Source organism: Cottoperca gobio, chromosome 19, assembly GCF_900634415.1.
Source record: "Cottoperca gobio chromosome 19, fCotGob3.1, whole genome shotgun sequence".
In the NCBI taxonomy this organism is placed as follows: Eukaryota; Metazoa; Chordata; class Actinopteri; order Perciformes; family Bovichtidae; genus Cottoperca; species Cottoperca gobio.
Genome location: NC_041373.1, coordinates 10140890 through 10160337, shown reverse-complemented (window position 1 = coordinate 10160337; position 19448 = coordinate 10140890). Strand labels below are relative to the sequence as shown.

The following is a 19448-nucleotide window of genomic DNA, read 5'->3' as shown; positions in this document are numbered from 1 at the left end:
ACTGAGCAGAGAGCTGTGTTACCAAAGAGAGAGAGAGAGAGGAAGAGAGAGTGTTAGAGAGAACGAGTGTGTGTGTGTGTGTGTGTGTATGAGAGAGAGAGAGGGAGAGAGAGAGAGAGAGAGAGAGAGAGAGAGAGAGAGAGAGAGAGAGAGAGAGAGAGAGAGAGAGAGAGGGGGGAGACAGAGAGGAGTGAGAGGGGCAAAGAATAGAAAGAGCATTGTGTTGCTGCTGAGAAAGAACCCATGTCTGCACAAAGAGGTAGGTGTACTGCTATGACTGGCACACATACACTAATACACACACATGCATGTACACACAAGAGCAAGAAATGCTTATCAGCCAGTGTTGCAGCAGCAGGATGTACCCGAAGTCGGTACAGTGATCAAGTATCAGGTAAGTGTGTGTTCTCTTCCAACTGTGTGACTTGCTTGATTGCATGTAGCAGCTGTGTAGCAGCTGTGTAGCAGTGTGGGGCAGGTGTGTGACTTCTTCATACTGTGAGTATACGTATGGACGGCAAAAGAAGGTGTGTGTGTGTGTTGCTGAGGATACACAGTGGCACGCTTACAGAAGAACTAACAATATAATGTGAGGTTAATGGTAGTTTTATCAGGCGTAGTGCTTGTGACTAAGGGCAACGTTATCTGGTTGATAAAAGCGTTTGACAGCAGTTGGTTGAAGTCTGATAATAAATTAGTTTGACGTATGATCCAATTATGATTTGCTGACAAGTCCAATGCAAACAATGAGAGCAGAGTTTTCCACTTCATCAGTTGTTTTAGGCTACCTAGGTATCAGTGACTTCAAGAGTCAAGAGAGAGAGGCAGTCTGGCAAATGTATACACAACTCACATTTGCTTATATTAAGTGGCTGATACATTATCCAAGCTGTCAAGGTAACTGGCTTTACATGTGGATTAAAAGAGTCTGTTCGTACAAATTACAAAGAACATGCAGATGCATATGCTGGAGTTTTAAGATATGTAGTATGTCTCTGCCTCCACCACATTACAAGCGCAGGTGAATGGAATTTCATTTGTTGTTCTCTCTTCAAATTACATTTCAAAAAGTCCAGGGAATATTTTTAAAGTAATTGTCAGTGCTATGAGCAATACAAATGAGATGCCATTAACCCCCACTAATTGGTTCGGAAGCAGAAATCTCAGAAAAACCTGGAATTTCTTTTTCTTTTTTCTTTTTCATATGTTTTGTTTGCAGTTCTCTTGTATCATACCTTTTAATATCAACTGAGCACAATATCATTTGCACCTAGATTGTTTGTTTTAGGCTATTTACTGAAGTAATAAGTGAATTCAAGAATGTTTAAAGAAATCTCAAAAATGTATACAAAGGTCACATTTCAAAAAAGTTTAAAAAAGACTTGCCTCTCCATGTAGATTAAAGGGTCAGTGCAACCAAATTAAAAAAAAACAAAAATTGTATTCCAAGTAGATATTTTCCTGTTTCATGTGCTGAGGTTTACCATTTAGTCGGACAAATTAAACCAAAACATATTAACAAAATGTATGGCTCGACACCAGTATGTGAGTTTTTTTTTGAGTATACAAAAGCTTATCTACAATGTAAATAAAGCAGCTGGCCCTCCATGCAGATAAATGTAAACAATAAGTCACTATTGTGGGAATACATTTAGATTTGTGTCCATCATTTCACTCTAACTAGGGATGTTCAGCAAGATCCTTTAGAATGAAATTGCAATGGCTATTTATTCTCCCTGCTGAAGGTCAGGGTAGACCAGCCCAGCCCAGGGTTAGTGTCAGCCGGTCCTGTAGGCGAGATCAGGCTGTGAGAACACCAGTTAGAACAGACCACTTCCCTGTGGGGGCCACGTAGAGATGCTTCCTCTCATTTCCAATCATATGACGATGCTGTTTCACAACAGCCCGGGCAAGAGTATTTATAGAGTGTCTAGTGTTGTTGTCACTTTCAACGTATAGGACAAACATAAGTTTGCCTGAAACTTGAAGCAAGAAGCCCAGTGACAACTCAAGGACAGTGTGTTCGGAGGCAAGGCGGTGTGTGATGTGTGAGGGAACGGAGGATGTGGTAATCCTGGTAGACGATGGGCACTAAATGGATTTTTGGTATATATATGGCTGTGTTAAGCTAAGGAGTAAACTAACATGGCCCATTTACTCGGAAGAACATAATTAAGTACACAAATTGAATGCATCAAATAGGAAGTCCTGCACTTCCTATCCATCATCATTAAGTGCTTTCGATTTAAATAAGCGTTATGTCTTTTTCCGTTTCGAGTACAACTTTGAGTTACTGGTTCTTAAAGGTTCAATGTGTAAGATATGCCATCATTTAAATTTAACACATTAAAACAGTGAACTAAGATTATCAACAGACCGTGAAGAGGTAACAGTGTTGAGGCTATTTCAAAGACTTGTTGTGTTGCAGAGATATCTACTGAAATTAGCATCTGACTGACCTGGCCCGTCCAGTGTGTAATACCACTTGTTCCTCTAGAGGCGATAGTGAGACAGTGTAGCCCTCAGACCAGAGGGAGAAGCACAGCTGCCTGCAGACTCAGGGCATGTTGACATTACCATGATCCCTGCACGTTTTGATAGTTTGTTTTGGTTTAAAGTGGCAAAAACGAGAAAACGACTCGCACCCTAGCCTCGTATTAGAGGTTAGCAGATAGCACTGATTAAGCTGACTCCCCGCCGGCACGTACAGCGCTCCATCTCCCGGTGTGACTCCCGGTGGTGGGACTAACTAAAGTATTCTGTATTGAGACTTTTTACTTTCCTACTCAACCAGGAAATAATTACAGTTTGATCTGGAACAATGAGTATTATCTACTTTGGATACTTTATCAAAGATACTTGGTCTCTACCTTGTAATTTAGTATTCTTTTCACCGTGGTATTGCTAATTTTACTTAATTAAAGGATTTCAAAATGACTGGAGTTAGGTGAGTTGCGGTGACTGCGCCTATGTAACACATGTATTTCCTCTACAGTGCTCACGTACATGTGTCCACTCACAGGCTTATGACTTGTTGGAGCCTAACCATCAGAGCAGCACAACACATGTAAGACCTGCCTCGCAGGGATGTTGTTGTCTCGTCTTCCCCTTATTATGAAAACCACAGTCGATCCCTGACTGTGTCACCCTTTGACTCATCGCTGAGCGTAAAGTAATGTAACAACCCTCTCAGTATCTGCTGATTCAAAACACCCTCCTTTTATCTCTATTTCTCGTCCTCTGTTGCTTTTGTAGCTCTTTATCACGGGAGATTTATGAGCCTGTACTTTCAGATCAACATGGGTGGAGACTCTGTTATGTCATAAGTCCTGACCTGACTGGGCTTCAACATACTGCCAATATAAACTCCAGAGTTGTGTGCTACTTTATGTGAGGATGGCACAATAGGCAAACCTATGAACTGTGTATCTTGGGCTTTATGTGTGTGTGTGTGTTTGTATGAGAACTTTTGTGTGCTGTACTTTTGAACTTGTAAAAAGCAGTTTGAACTTTTGACTTCTTTTTGCAAAGTGAGGTGATTTGGTGTGGTCTCTAGTCAGTGAAGATTCATTAAAATGTAGGGATTAGGGAATGAATTTAGTCAACGGTCATTTTGAGGCTAGAGTAATGTGCGTCAGGCAGTAAAATGGCTTCTTGCTCTGATTGTTATTTTATGTGTCACAGTGTTTTTGTAGGTGTATAATCCTAATGCTGCTCGTCTAAACAACCCTCAAGTCTACTGCAGGCAACCAGCGCTTTTTTTTAACTTCCTGCTTTCCTGACAAGCTTGCATTGATGTTTTTTTTTTCTTAGCTCGTTAAAAAAACCTCTTAAAGTTCCTAGAATATTTGCATTATACCCATAAAAAGGACACAGACAGATACACTGAGTGATAGCAGATGCTAGGTTTTTTTCGCTTCTACTTCTCAAAGCTCTCTTATTCCCACCAGTCGTCTTTTCCCTCATGGCATAGTTTAAAAGCATCCTAGCCTCACCTTAACACCACATTTGTGTTTACAGAAATGTCTGAAATGCAAAAACTACGGTGCAAAATTGCATGTGGACGTGTGTGATTGCGTAGGCTTCTATGTGTTTTGGAAAAGGAGGACATTTTGGTTAGTCATCACTTCATCACCTTCGGTTTTAGGGTTGTGATTAGACTAGCTTTCGGATAGGCCAAAGGTTAGGCATGTAGTTGTAAACATTAGGGAATGCCTAATGTCAATAAAATCCCTCACAAGTACAAACATACGCATCTGTGTGTTTGTGTGGCTTACAGTAAAAGCCTGTTGTGGCAGTGGGGGCGTGGTTAAGGCGCCGGCTGCTGGTGGGGAGATGGGAGTGTCTCGGCTGGAGATCAGACAGATGGACAGAATCAGGAAGTAAGTCCAATAATGAGCATCGTGGAAACCTGGTCCGGTTCTCTTGCAGTAGGCCGAGTCCTGGAGGAGGGACGTGTGTGACCTCAGGTCTAGGGAATTGACCGTATTGTTCTGTTTGCCTGAAACTAGTCTTAGAATGTCAACACAGACTGGAACACAGGTGGGGTGTGGGGTGGGGTTACGGCACTGGCTTTCTGGTGTCCCCATTAAAGCTGTTGTAGTCACCAAACCTCCTTCTCTCAGAGAGTCCTGCTCTCACACTGGCGCCTGAACAGGGAACACATGACAGAAGGACGTTTGTGTTCCTGTCTGTGGGGTTCGGGCTTGGTTGCTTATTTTTATCTCAACATGTGTGAGTCTGTGACAGTTTAGCTGCCAACAGCATCACCTTTAGTAAGTGGTTACGTGTGATGACACTTTGCAAACTTGACAGTAACTGGAAGGAAGGGGGAGGTTCAGGTCAGTCGTGGTGACCTTTACAGCACTACCGTAAACCACTTCCCTCACAGACTTTGGGTTTCTGTAATTGGCGCCAGCTGTCATTAATGTAGAAGGTAATTTATGACGAAGCTGGTTGTTTACTTCACCAGCAGACACATCACAGCTGTTCTCATACTATATGAGTGAGACACACTTCCATAGTAATGACAATATATATCAAGGCATGTGAAGAAGTTGTAAAACAAGTAAACATATGTGGCAATCAAATGTGGTTTTGCTCATGCTTCATTGCATGAATCCCATAATCGCACTGAGCCACATGTTGGCATCGTGTGATGCAGCACAGTCATACAGTCACACTTAGTGGTTGGACTTCCACTCGAAAATTTGCACTGTATGAGGTTTTCATGCTTGAAACAAGTGTGTCTTGTGTCTTGTCTACGTCAGTATAAAAGCACTCCATGTCTTGTATTTTAAGTTGACTTAACTGAAAGCAACTTTCCTAGCAAAATATGGAGAAAACAAGACATGTAAAAGACATTTAGCTTGGACTTTGAGGAGCTGGGATAGACATTTTTCACAATTTTCGGACATCTAGAATCTAGAAAATGATCGGCAGAGGAATCAATAATGAAAATAATCATTAGTTGCAGCACTATAAACCAGGAGTAGTTGTCTCTTTCTTATATTAGCACAGTTTCACCCTAACTTCCTCAGCTTTGCCCATATTTCGGTTCCAGTATCTGGCAAAGATGCAGACAAGCTGTACACCAAAATACATTCAAGAAACCTAAGAGGGACATCATGAGTTGTTGCCTATGGCTTATATCTAAAGGGATTCAAGTGTCAGAGGGAGAGTCACATTTGTGCCTAAAACAATGTAAGATTTGTTACAGGCATTTGGATGTCTCTCTTTCATACTTCCAGTTTGTACTTGTACTTGTTATCTCTTGTGGTACTTTATATATTTCATTTGAATAAATCAGCATAAAAGATACATCAGCTATCAGCAGGACATTTCAGCTTGGTGACAAAATAATGTTCCTTTACAGAACACACTGAACTACTGCCGTACTTTATCTGGTTTAGACAGTCCCTGGATAATGTTTAAAAAAAGAGTAAAATAGCACTTTGGTTGTTTGCTCATTGACATCGTCAAACAATTACAGGATGCTGTGTGTGTGTGTGTGTGTGTGTGTGTGTGTGTGTGTGTGTGTGTGTGTGTGTGTGTGTGTGTGTGTGTGTGTGTGTGTGTGTGTGAGTGTGAGTGAGCGCTTCCTTAATGTTGGAGGTTTTGAGTCATTCAGCTCTCTCCAGGAGAGGAAGTTAAGAGAATGATAAGTGATAGAAATAATAAGTTGAGAGTATTCCTCGTGTTTAAGCTTGTGTATCTGATGCAGCAAGAGAGGGAAATAACAGAATGGATCTATGAATGGATCGACACATTTGCAGGCAAGTCAGGTTTTGGGTCTGCACACACACGCACACACACCAGTTCACCAACAACCTCTATTCTTCTAACAAACACACACACACACACACACACACACACACACACACACACACACACACACACACACACACACACACACACACACACACACACACACACACACAGACGCATACAGCCTCAGAGAAAAGAAGGGGATTCCGATCCGTCACAGAGATGACATCACAGCCTGCCAGTAATAAAAACAGCTAAACAAGGGAGTCCCCACTTCCCCTCCCTGCTACACATCCCACAGAATGAACAGAGAGAGAGAGAGTAGTGCTGGGCCGAGTGACTCTCATTAGTTTAGCTATGTCTCCATAGTGACCGGCTTTGCTGCCCCAGCTTGGGGAGGAAATGCCAAAGTCCGTGCTTAAGAGCCCCTCCACCAGAAAGACAGAAAACAAAAACACACACACACACACACACACAACTCTATTCTAATCCTCTGTCCGGCCACGATGGAAAAACCTCTTCTCATCTTATCACTCTCCTACCTCCCTCTATCCATTCTCTCTTTTTCCTTCCCCTTCCACTCATTTTTCTCTCATCCCTCCCTCCCCCTCCCTCTCTCTCTCCCCCCTCCCTCGCTCTCTTTTTTTCTGTCTCTGCCTCTCTCGCTCCCCTGTCAGTGTTAAGTTCATTGAAGTAGACAACAGAGGTAAGTACTCTCTTTAGCTGTGCTCTCTTATATGCTTTAAGTTTCAGTCTTTGTGTGTTTTTCCAATGTAGACAAAGTTCAGGTTTACTATCACTTCTGCGGGTCCTGCTGATGCAGCGCAGCAGAAAGGCTGCTGTGTGTGTGTGTGTGTGTGTGTGTGTGTGTGTGTGTGTGTGTGTGTGTGTGTGTGTGTGTGTGTGTGTGTGTGTGTGTGTGTTTGTGGCTTTCTATGTCCTTATGAAATATGTACTGTACTCTAGTGAGGTCATTTCCCACAATGTGTGTACTTTGCCAGCTGTTACGTGCACCTAGATAGTGTAACCAGGTTACTTACCCTGGAAATAATCAAACAAGCGTGTGCGTGTGTGTGTGTGTGTGTGTGTGTGTGTGTGTGTGTGTGTGTGTGTGTGTGTGTGTGATTCAAATGCTGTTTGTTAACAGTGGAAACTCATTGAGTACTCAGGAAGGAATGGAAACCAAACAAAGTATTAGCAGACACAGTAATCAAATATACTCAGGATTAAATTAATATCTATAAGAAGAGGTTGAAATTATGTCATTGTTCGAGCTTTAATCATAATGGGTCAGCTGATAAAAGCCAAGTGTTCTCTTGTTTTGTACTCACACTTCAGCTGTTTCCACAATAATGAGTGTGAAATGGGTTTCCTTTCAAACACTTTCCAAAGAGGAAATCTTGTTGATCTTTCCCCCCCACCCAGAATCAAAGAACAGCTTGGCATGAGTTCAGATATACCACAACAGAAATGTATCTGTAGTCCTGGGTAACAAAACAACATAATTAAAAGACTTTCACATCCCCCAGGTCAGACTCCCTCTCATAAATATAAACATGATGTGACATCACTCACATCTGGATGCAAGATTGGCTAACACCCCATTCCTCTTTCCAATGTCTCCCCATCTTCCCCTTTCTACCCCGGCAACCCTCTCGCTTCCCCTTCCTGTCTGTCTGTCTTTCCGCCCCCGCTCTCAGAGATGAAAGAGAAGAACCCATGGCAAACGCCTGTGATGATCATCATCACTGTGATTGGTGTCATAGCGATTGTTGCCTTGGTGACGGTAGCAGTTTTGCAGAACAGGCCCCTCCTCCAAAAGTACAAGGTATGGTTAGAGGAAAACATTCAAATGTAGTAGCCTGTTTCCTGTGTGGGAGCAAGCTGTTACAGTGGGATCTCTGTCCAAAGTCCACAAGCTAAATATGGTCTCTTGTTAATATGACCTCAACCTCTACTACTGGATCCACTACCAAATAAGGTCATTTGATGTTGATAAGAATATTAAATCACCCCTTCTTTTTGTCACATGTTAGAGTCCCACAACTGTTATTGATTACATAGTCTCAGGTTCTGTTTCACAACATAGTTTCAGCACTACACTAAAATGTTCTATCTGCACAGATAAACGTGTTGCTGATATACATGTAGTTCCGGGAACTAGTTAGTCTGTGGACTATGGAGTCATCACACTTAATGTTTAAAATGTATAACTGGATGGAAGTCACTGAGCACTGAACACAAATTCCTCCCCACTCAAGTATGGAATTGTGCTGGACGCCGGCTCCTCCCACACAGCTCTGTATATCTATGAGTGGCCAGCTGAGAAGGATAACAACACTGGAAGAGTTGAACAGACGCATTCCTGCAAAGTCAAAGGTACGTGCTGCACAATATCGCCACATACTGGACACACACTTTCACATTCACGAGTGCAGCTATTAATGCACGCTAATGCAAATATTTTAAGCTGGACCTATGACATATGAAGCCCTTTTCAAATAAGTTGACACAATCCTGACTAAGCCTTTCGCAGCCAGGGAAAGCTCTCTGTACCTTCCTGTGCTGGCGCACACATGTCTGGATTTGAGTTTGCCGCATCTCCCCCGCCCCTAGGAGCGCTCTTTCCAGGTCTTCTTGATCAAATGTTTTTACTTTAATCCTTCCTCTGCACGCTGAGTTTCTTTTTTCTATTCATTAAAAACTCATTAACATTTACAATTGCACACGTGATGGATTATTGTATTGGAAGAACCCTTTATTAATAATTTAAATCACATGAGACTGCACATCTGAATGCTCATTACAAAGTAAGAAAACCATGTCGCTCTACGAATGAATTACTCATTGTGTGATAAACCTACAGTCCGGCTTTCTAATACGTCAAGTCTGTAGTTTTAAATGTTGATGAGTTCTTAATAAATAGATTTGGGTCCAGATGTTCTTTAGCTTTTTGGTTAAATGATTCATTGAATGGTCATCATGATGAATTAAAGAGCCAGCTAAAGAGAAGAAAGCAAATTAAGCTGGAGGTGAAGAAACACCAACCAATAGATTTTCATAACTTGGCATCTCGCACCGCAAAGACATGAGGGTGGTATTAATCTTCTCATCCAGCTCTCTAAAAAGTGAATACACCAAAATGCCAAACTATTTCCTTAACAAATTATCTATTATTGATGAATAAAGCTGTTAGTTACAACATAATTCATAGAAAGTAGTACCTACAGTGCCTGTGTTGTATGCATGTTCAGTCAAGGTATATTTTGTGTCCAAATGTGTCCAAAGTGCCTCAGCCTCAAGGCAACCTCCTTATGCAATCGAAACTAGCTGAATTATTAAAGCACTTTTAAATACACACCATATAATAGAAAGGTCTGTCAAAGTGACTCCTATCGTTAGCTTCTCTTCTGTAAGTTGATTTAACTGCTGCCTTTTATTAAAGCACTGTAAACCACCGTGTGTGCTTGCCTCCCTCTTCATGTAATTTACATTGATTATCAAAGCTTACAATGCATTCACAGGAGCCAAACAATGAATTACTATATATAATAGGTGAAACATGCTTCTCTGAGTCAGGTTTGCTTAAAAGTGTCAACCCTGTTTTACTGAGCCTTTTTATTTATAAGTGGAAAAATATATCTTTCTGCTGTTCTTAGAGATTCGAGTCTCTGGTTCGAGAGACAAAGGCAGGGTAAGGATATCGTTAAACATTGAGGGATATATAGTTGAATACTAAGTTGAATACTTGCTTCAGGAAGGGGACATCAAGCGTGCTTACAGGAAGCCGACACCTTGATAATGTCTTCACCAAGCTTTTTTCTCCAGAGCAAATTCCTTGCCAGTTCATGGATTTGTATAGATAACCTTCAATTCTCAAGCAGGCTCTGAACTCAAGGCTCTCATTATGTTCTTTAGTCGCTAAATTTCTCCTCCTCTTGACACTTTACTCATCTTTTAGGTCCAGGTATCTCCAGCTATGCGTCTGCTCCATTGGAGGCAGGGGAGTCTCTGAGAGCGTGCATGCAGGAGGCCGAGAAGCTGGTGCCTGGAAAGAGACACCACGAGACCCCTCTTTATCTGGGGGCTACTGCTGGAATGAGATTGCTGAAGTACGGCACACTTGTGCACCATAATCAATCATCCCCGTAATCAAACGTAAAACATGCATCCACAAAAAGCAACACAGAGTGCCTTTTCATGCTGACATCGGTTGTATCCCCAGCCTTGACTCTGTAACTGTGCCTGCGCTGGCAGTCGAAGTGCTACTATGTGTAGCCTTTTCCATATGCCTGCTTTGTGATTTATCTCCACATGAACTTTACCGTCAGAGCAGCGACTATGTTACTGACAAATCCATTATATACGACGCAGTCTATTTATTATTTATGGGCTTCTGTATTGATTTGAATTATGGAAGTGAATCAGACTAATGAAGTTGTGTTGTGTGTGTGCAGTATAGAGAACAGCTCGGCGTCAGACAAGGTCTTTCAGGCTGTGGGGGACGCCCTGCAAAAGTTTCCCTTTTCTTATCAGGGAGCGAGAATACTCAGCGGCCAGGAGGAGGGCGCCTTTGGCTGGGTCACAGTCAACTACTTGGATGACCGCCTCAAACAGGTCTGTAGGCGTATGTCTGCATACATGTCAGTGGAAGTTTGTCCACTTTTAAATGTGCTTTGTGTGCTCCTGCTGTGCTCTCACTTCAATTACTGTTTGTCTCTGCTACAGGGTTTGGAAACTACAGGCGCCCTTGACCTCGGCGGCGCCTCCACTCAGATAAGCTTTGTATCCAATAATTATGACGGTTCAGAGTCACCCAGAAACTCTGTGACCTTCCGCCTCTACGGAAATGACTACAACCTGTACACTCACAGCTTCCTGTGTTACGGGAAAGACCAAGCACTGAAAATGACGCTGGCACAAATGGCTAAAGTAAAGTTCTTTTTTTTCACATGATATGTTGAAATGCTGACTTTAAATGTATTCAGCTTCTTCTCTGTACCGCTTACACATCTCCATATTGCTCTCTCTCTCTCCTAGGAAGGTCCAGCAACAGTATTTGATCCTTGTTTCCACCCTGGCTACACTGCAACAAAGAACTACTCGATCCTTTATGACGGCCCCTGCGTGTCAGACAGGAAACCACAAGCAGCTCTTGCTACCTTCACTCACACGGGGAAAGGAAACTTCCTACAATGCCAGGAAGCTGTAAAAAGTGTCTTCAACTTCACTTACTGCAAATACAGCCGATGCTCTTTCAATGGGGTCTTCCAGCCACTTTTGCAGGGTCCATTTGGGGTAATGTAACAGGTTTTATTCATCATTACAAATCAAAGATATATTTTGTCAAATATCTCTAGTGTTATCGAGCCATGCAGATACTTTTTGGTTTTATTCCCATGTCTGAGATTCTGCTATATACATATTACCAATAAAAAACATTTACCAGAAAATCATCCAGCGGAACAGGCAGACTGTTTCTGGAAAGAGACGTGGCTGTTAAATTTTGCGAATATCCTAGCATCACAGCTACGTGCAAAACACAAATAATGTCTGACTCAGTGGAAGCCAGAAAGAACCTTGTAAGAATAAAGTATTTATAAACTGATAACTTCACTTGCTAAAGATACCAGGAAGTTAATTTCCTTTGGCCTCATCTCTTCTCCTCTTTCTCACACTGTAGGCATTCTCTGCCTACTACTTTGTGATGAACTTCCTAAATCTGACAGATACTTCCATCCCTCTGGAAACTGTCAAGGATAGCCTAAAACGCTACTGCGCTACTCCTTGGAATCAGGTCGGGGCACATTTATGCATCACTTACATAACAAATGCCCTGCCATATTTATATGCTTTCCTGTCTTATCCATGTCCTCTAACTTGCATATGCAGTACATTGATGATAGCACTGCATTTGAACTGCTTGAACAGATAATGCTGCTGCATCCAGACGTAAAATTAAAGTATCTGGCTGAGTACTGTTTCTCTGGCACGTACATCCTCACCCTGTTGACAGAAGGATACAACTTCACCTCAAAGAGCTACTCCGACATTAAATTCATCAAAAAGGTCAGTAGATCACAACCCACGCCTTTCCTGTATCGCAACACCTCGAAGCATCAACGCCCTGTGTGTGTGTGTGTGTGTGTGTGTGTGTGTGTGTGTGTGTGTGTGTGTGTGTGTGTGTGTGTGTGTGTGTGTGTGTGTGTGTGTGTGTGTCCTTATACTTGTACTTTTCTAAGCGCTTTGAGCTTTAGACCTTCCTAGCTATTAAATAATGACTTGGTTTTTATGGCTTAAGTCTAAGGTATCTATCCCACTTTAAAACATTGATTTTAAAAAAGAAACACAGCAGCCTTACCAGACAACGTCAAACAATAACAAGACACCTGATCTGCAGTTCACGGTAAATGGTTATATTAAATGGTTATACAGATACATTTAGCAGAAAAGGCTCTCCTGATTGAGGAAGCTTTTAAAGAATTCAGACAGCAGCGATGATTCTGCTGGGAGAACTAACCCGCCAATACGAATGATTGTTCTCGGCTTGAAAATTAAAAGCAAATACATGTGATTAATGGAGGACCAATTATACCTGTAAAGCCTCAGCCACCTGTAGTGTCTTAATAATAGTGAAAAAAATATATCTATATATATAATCAAATAATCGAATAACATTAAAAAAAACACACAAAAAACTAGATTAATAATATTACAACACAATAATATCCCAAACAAAATATTTTATTTATATATATTTACTTGAATGCAATGAATGTTCAAATATATTCACTTTATTTTATGGTTGCTCAAAATGTATCCAAGGTTTTTGTCAACACCGTCAAATATTTATAAAAAAGCAATAAAATCAGGCGACCACATGATGAACTGTACTCCTGAGGACTCGCTGTCCACTTCTGCTAAATGCTACAAGAGCGTTCAGGCTCCTGTAAGTTTGATATTTCTTCAAGAATTCTTACATATTTATTGAAGTTGCTACTGTCACAACCATGATGTGTCAACACTGTCTCTTTTGTATAGAAATAATTATTTTATATTATGACATAAATGTATGCATTTTAAGTAAAGGCTAGAGGCAGCTAGCAACAGACAGAAAGCAAGATGGCTGCTGTAAACAACTCATGCATGACATGACACCACCGTCAGATGTCAACACCGTCAGGTTTTCTGTCTTATTCATGCTTAAAACGTTGCAGTTGTACTGTAGTTTGTATCTTGCCGTTAGCCGTTGTTAATATTTATAGAAGAATGACATGTACACAACAAATAGTTTGTTGTAATTAGGTCACTGTCACCACCGTCAGGTCTTAGTCACCACCGTCAGGTCACTGTCACCACCGTCAGGTCACTGTCACCACCGTCAGGTCTCAGTCACCACCGTCAGGTCACTGTCACCACCGTCAGGTCTGTGTCACCACCGTCAGGTCACTGTCACCACCGTTTTTTAAACCTGTTTTATCCAAATTCTCAAGAATCAGTGATATTATATTTATATATATATATATATATACATAAACAACATTTTATTTATATGTATATATATATATATATATACATATATATATATATATATATATATATATATATATATATATATATATATATATATACATATATATAAATAAAATGTTGTTTTGTTTGTGATGTTATTGTGTTGTAATGTTACTAATCTTAATGCTATTCAAGAAACAGAGCATTGTTCACAAACATTTGACAACCCCTCCCTACATATAGGCTACATATACACACAAATGAACATTTCACATAGATAGGGTATACAGAATATAGGCCTACAGTCATACTTAGAAATAAAACTAATTTAATCTGTGGATGTTCAAGTAGCCTACATAGACTAATTCACCTTCTCTAGTGTGTTGAGCGCTCAATGAGCGGTCACTGGGAGGGGCTAATTATGAAGGATAAAGTTCCTGCTTAATTTGGGGGAAGGTTCTTAAGGAACAGGTAAATCATCAAGGCGAAATACCAGGACTCTAAAACTGAATCAGCTAAATGTTCCATCAAGAAGACGTAGTATCTGTGTGTGTTGTGATATAATACCAAAATATTGGTTTCAAGATAGGGTTAGATTAGGGAATGGATTGGATTTAAGATTACATGTGAAATGCTCTTCCATGTTCCCTGCAGAACAATGCCATGTAGTTGTAATAGTTATTAAGAGAATGCATTGAAAAAGAAAAAGAAAATCTCCCGTAAGCAAAAGTATCAATATTTATGTACGTAGAAGTGTGTACCTCACATTAAAAGTACAGTATGAATACTTTCAAGCTGTACTGGCCTGTATTACATCTGTTACAGTTTTCCCCCTTCCTGTGTTTGTGTGCAGATAAAAAGCAGCGATGCAGGCTGGACGCTGGGCTACATGTTGAATCTGACCAATATGATTCCAGCTGAAAATCCTGACTCTCCCCCTCTGCCCCACGTCGGCTACGTCTCCATTCTCTCCGTCATCGCAGTACTGCTCTTCATCCTCTTCATCCTCTTCATCCTCAGCCTGCGCCCTCTCTGGCCCCGCTGCTCCAAACAGCCACAGATCGTATGAGTGACGGTGAGGGAGGGAATGTCCGTGAGGGCTTGTGAATTTGTTGGTGTTCACTACTCTACCAATTTGTGAATAACACAGTCAACTTTAAACTTTCCAGCTTCTGTGGGGAGGTCAAAGGTCAATGTTGCAGCACATCAACAGTCCTGCAGCTCATGTGGATTCAAGGACATTTCAGAAGGACACATACTTTCTCTCCTCTTTCTAATGAGTGAGTTTGGCTTCTCTGGTTAAAGGACAGTTTCTGTGTTTGTGTACAAGGATGTATGTTTGAATGCGTGCTTGAGTGAGTGTGTGTGTGTGTGTGTGTGTGCGCGTGTGCGTGCGCCCACATCAGTCTGCATGTATGCATCTTGAATTATTATGTAAAAATGATACTGTATAAATAAAATAACCCAAGTTTATATAAGATGCTTGAATGGCTTGTCATTTGTGGAAAAAGAATAATCAATTATAAAATGTTTAATGTTGCTTGATTTATTTACACTTTATCCAGAAAGCTAATTGGAATTTTATTTTATTTTTTTAAAACTACCATAACCAAGTTTTGCTAGCTAGTGAGTAAAATGGATAACACAATACAACATGCTCTATCACCCTTCAGATGCAACAATGACACATTCTTGTAGAATTACATGTTTATGAAAGTCACCCCTGAGCAGCATGAGAGATAAAATCCAAGTAACAACAAACCTCAAGAAAATATGTTGTGTATAAAATGAAAGTGCCTCCCTCTAGTGGCGAAGGACACGCACTACAGTATATTTACCTCAATAAAATACATTCAGTGGCCAGTTTATTAGGTACATCTAGCTGAAACAAATAAACTAACAGTTCTGCAATAAATCTTCCCTTCATTAAAGTCATAATACTCAAAACAAACAGTTTTGTGGTAAATCAACTGTATGGTCATTATGAAGGCTGAAGTTTGTGGTGCTGTTGAACTGTTTTGCATTATATTGTCCACCCAACTATTATGGATAATCTTTCTCTTGTAAATCTTGCAAATAATGTACAGTAGGTCCACTGATGGTGCATCTGATTCCCCTGGTGCTGCTTGCCTATGCAAATACCACCATAGATTGTATGAAATGCTAAGAGCGGGTGTGTAATCCTCTAGAGTAAACTCTGCCGCTTTGGCATTACGGCATAAAGACTTTGGCAGGAAGTGGAACCTTGTGGAGTTTCCCTCCGTTTGGGAGCCCAGCCCTTCCTCCTTGTCACAGATCAAGCTCTTATCTGCAAGGAATGGAGCTACAGGAGAGATCAAGAAAACAATGCCATCTTGATAGTCTGTGGGTGGTGCCTGCTTTTATGCCACAAATGTCTGGAGATAATGGCAATGACTTAATGCCATTTTAAGTGATTAAGTGACCCAGTTTACATGTAGATTTGCACACAAGTGTACTCAGGCTCCTTATATACGCATACACATTTAAAGGCCAAAGCCGGTATGTCCTGAGCAGCCACAAATGGAGCACAAGTTTATAGCCCGGTCCCTTCAAAAACATTGTTTTCAAGACTATCATTGAAGTTTGCCATTCACATTAGATGCTGATACAGCGGTGTAAGGCGTTGACTTGCTGTCCCACTGTAAGTACGCAGCCTGTTCTGACACAGAAGGGATGACTCGTAGGTGATTTGTCATGTGATCCGAGGGTTCGCTCAGCTGGTCGCTGCTGATGATGTTGGTCGTCTCGGAGTCCAGCTCCCGAACCTTTTCTTGGTAGAACCTCTGTCTGAAGTGTTTCATCTGGGGAAGCTCGCAACACGTCTCCAGCACCACCAGGACAAACACCAAGCCCAGAAGCAAGTAGACTGGGAGAGCAAACACAGAAACACAAAAGCAGCATGATGAAACAAAGACCAGTGACTAACACGATCAAATCAAGGTTTGGTCAATAAATAAAGGGTGTAGTAGCTAACAGCTAACATTGCTTTGTTTAACCTTGTTAATCAGAAGAGCTAAAATGATAAATGCTGAAAACATGATGAACCTGTAGGCCTAATGAACATATTATGAATGCGCAATAAAAACCTGTATTCTGATTTTTGGATTTTAATCTCAGTTAAAGAATCACAAGTGGTTCTTGTGTTAAAGTCAATTGTATCAAAATCTTAACATTTCGGCTTATTTGGCTTAACAAGCCAGCTAGCATGGCTGTAGACTCTTACTCTTGTCACTTTTCCCTGTGAAATACTGGACAACGTTGACATCTCTAGACCTTTTAGAATGATGGAGTTTAAACATGGATAAATCACCCTGAAAACAGAAAACATGGGATTCAACAAGCCATTTAGATTTGGTTCCAATTCCTATGTCACATGCAGGCTCATTAACATATACCACCCCCACATATGAGTATCTCCACCCACGGCTTAAGAACTACCTTTGCAAAGGTGCGCCATATTTTTCTCGCAAGCCAATCAGAGCGACTGGGCTTTTTCAGGAGGAAAGCTTAAAGAGACATGCGCTAAAAACTGAATTTGGGACAATGAGACGCAAGAAGCCTAAACAATGCTTTGTTTACATGGGTCACATTCCAACAAGGTCAGAAACCACTTATTGAGCTATTGAAACTTTTTCTAAATCATGGGTTTAATGGGCTTAAAATGTTTCCACCGGACAACAATGGCAGTATATTCAGCAAGTCTACTCACTAGTAATGGCCAGCCTGTAGAGATGTGGATGTTGGTTGGCCTCTTTACTGTGGGTCTGTCCGGGGACATAATCCCCAAGGCCAATGGTCGTCAGAGAGATGAAACAGAAATACAGAGACTCCAGAAAGTCCCAGTCCTTCTCCAGGCTGACGAAAATCCACGCAGGGATGACGAGGAAGAGCAGGGCAACGATGATGGCTAGGCAGGTAGCGTGTATGGCGGCTAGCTTTGATTTAGACATGGCCCATCGACGGTGGAAATAGGACACTGGACGTTGACTCACCACGGCCATGATCCTCTGCACCACAACAGTGAGGAAGAAGAGGGTAACGGGGATGCCAAAGAGGGAGTAGAAGATACAGAAGGCCTTCCCTTCATCTGAGAGAGGAACTGAGTGGCCATAACCTGAAAACACAACCAAAAATGCAGCATAGCCTTAATTAGAGGATGTAATAATTACACTCTTCTCCAGGAGCCACATAGACCCTGTGAAGCTCAACACACATAACAATAATTACATAGAAGGAAAGACAGAAAGAAAGAAAGACTCATTCATTATGGAGCATCAAGAGCAATGTTTCTCAGAAAAACCCACAATAATTTCCCACCAGCATCTCTAAAGCTCCTTCCACTTACTAAATAACAAGTGGTGCAGCAGCTAAAATCTGATGATACGTTACCACAGTCAAAATAAACTTTTATTAAGGTTACCAGAACATATTCATGCTATCCTTAATTCTCCCCTGGTGTCAGTGTAATGACTTTCAAATAACCTTTTTTAATAGCATGTACTGTGACCTAACTAATAAATCATATAAAAGGTTTGTAACCAATAACTAATAACTTTATAGATAAGTCATTTACTAATTATTTATAAAGAAGCTATCAGCCACTAAAATGAAAAACTCTTCTGGCAGGTTTTGTCCTCCATTTTTCTTTTTGTTAATCCATTTATTAACAATGTATTAACATGTATAACCCCAAACCTGGCGGGCGCCTAACTACTAACTAATGTTGTCAGTGGGTACATTTTTAAGTGTAGAAGTTGGGCCTACTGTATAAAGGGCCTTTAAAGTAGCAAAACTCCAGAAAAGTACTTCACTTAAGTAACCTATAGTAGGCCTTCTACGGAATACATATATTTATATATTAGTTTCATTCCAATTCACTGATTACAACATAGAAAAGCTTTTATAAAGCGTGACTTATCACAAGTGTTACCAAGGAATGAACACATTCTTTGCAGTTGTAACATCCGTGTCCCCGGGCCTCACCTGTTGTGGTCAGCACGGTGCTGGTGAAGAACAGGGAGGACACAAAGTCCCAGTTTCGGTTGGTGTCGTTTCCCAGCACGGACACTCCATAGTTACTGGCCTCTAGCGCGCGGGCCAAAAGCTCATCGAGGCGCGCGTGGGACACACAGGTGTTGTTGCTCAGGAAGTCCTGCTTGGCCTCTTTCAGCTCCTGGCGAAGCTCCTGCTCGTAGGGCAGCTCGATGGCGGAGAAGATCCCGGCGCCGATTATGAGGTAAAAGATGTAACCAAAAACCAGCAACGCAAAATTCAGCGCGGACTGGTGTCGATCCACAAACCGAACGCACCTGCCGTTGGAACAGCTGAGAACCATCCCTCCACTTTCCAGTTAATGGCACGCTGATTTATCAACAACTTTAGCTTTAGCTTTAACTTTTTTTTGATAGTGACTTCTTTTCTCTCTCTACCGAGTGGATGGACTGGTCTTCCTCATTCTTTACCTCACTGAAACGGGGGGGTGGTGGTGACGTCGGTCATTCACCGCACCAGGTATGTGTGTGTGTTTGTGTTCCTGCACTACCTCTCCAACCGGTTTAACAGGTTCAGTGTTATTAGTCATAACAAATGAATTATTTTCCCTCAGGGCTCAGTGTCATCTTTCTTTGGAGACACAGATTTATTGCTGT

General features: G+C 41.3%; 2 protein-coding genes across 3 annotated transcripts; one reads left to right on the top strand and one right to left on the bottom strand.

The window, feature by feature from the left end:
- Positions 1 to 15259, top strand: entpd1 (ectonucleoside triphosphate diphosphohydrolase 1). Of its 2 annotated transcripts, none has more exons than XM_029456674.1 (11): positions 1 to 259; positions 7968 to 8095; positions 8529 to 8646; positions 10229 to 10379; positions 10725 to 10884; positions 10996 to 11199; positions 11308 to 11565; positions 11951 to 12064; positions 12199 to 12336; positions 14633 to 14854; positions 14949 to 15259. In XM_029456674.1, exons 1-10 carry the CDS (start codon positions 244 to 246, stop codon positions 14846 to 14848), a joined length of 1503 nt encoding a protein of 500 aa, XP_029312534.1. In that variant the 5' UTR covers positions 1 to 243; the 3' UTR covers positions 14849 to 14854; positions 14949 to 15259. The 2 variants fall into 2 exon arrangements, with proteins under 2 accessions (XP_029312534.1, XP_029312535.1); XM_029456675.1 differs by lacking the exon at positions 1 to 259 and adding an exon at positions 6514 to 6973.
- A 50-nt stretch (positions 15260 to 15309) lies between these two features.
- Positions 15310 to 19215, bottom strand: LOC115024746 (potassium channel subfamily K member 1-like). Its single transcript, XM_029456567.1, has 3 exons — positions 18784 to 19215; positions 17510 to 17914; positions 15310 to 16666 (listed from the first exon to the last, which is right to left on the bottom strand). Exons 1-3 carry the CDS (start codon positions 19133 to 19135, stop codon positions 16374 to 16376), a joined length of 1050 nt encoding a protein of 349 aa, XP_029312427.1. The 5' UTR covers positions 19136 to 19215; the 3' UTR covers positions 15310 to 16373.
- Between the last annotated feature and the right edge of the window lie 233 nt (positions 19216 to 19448).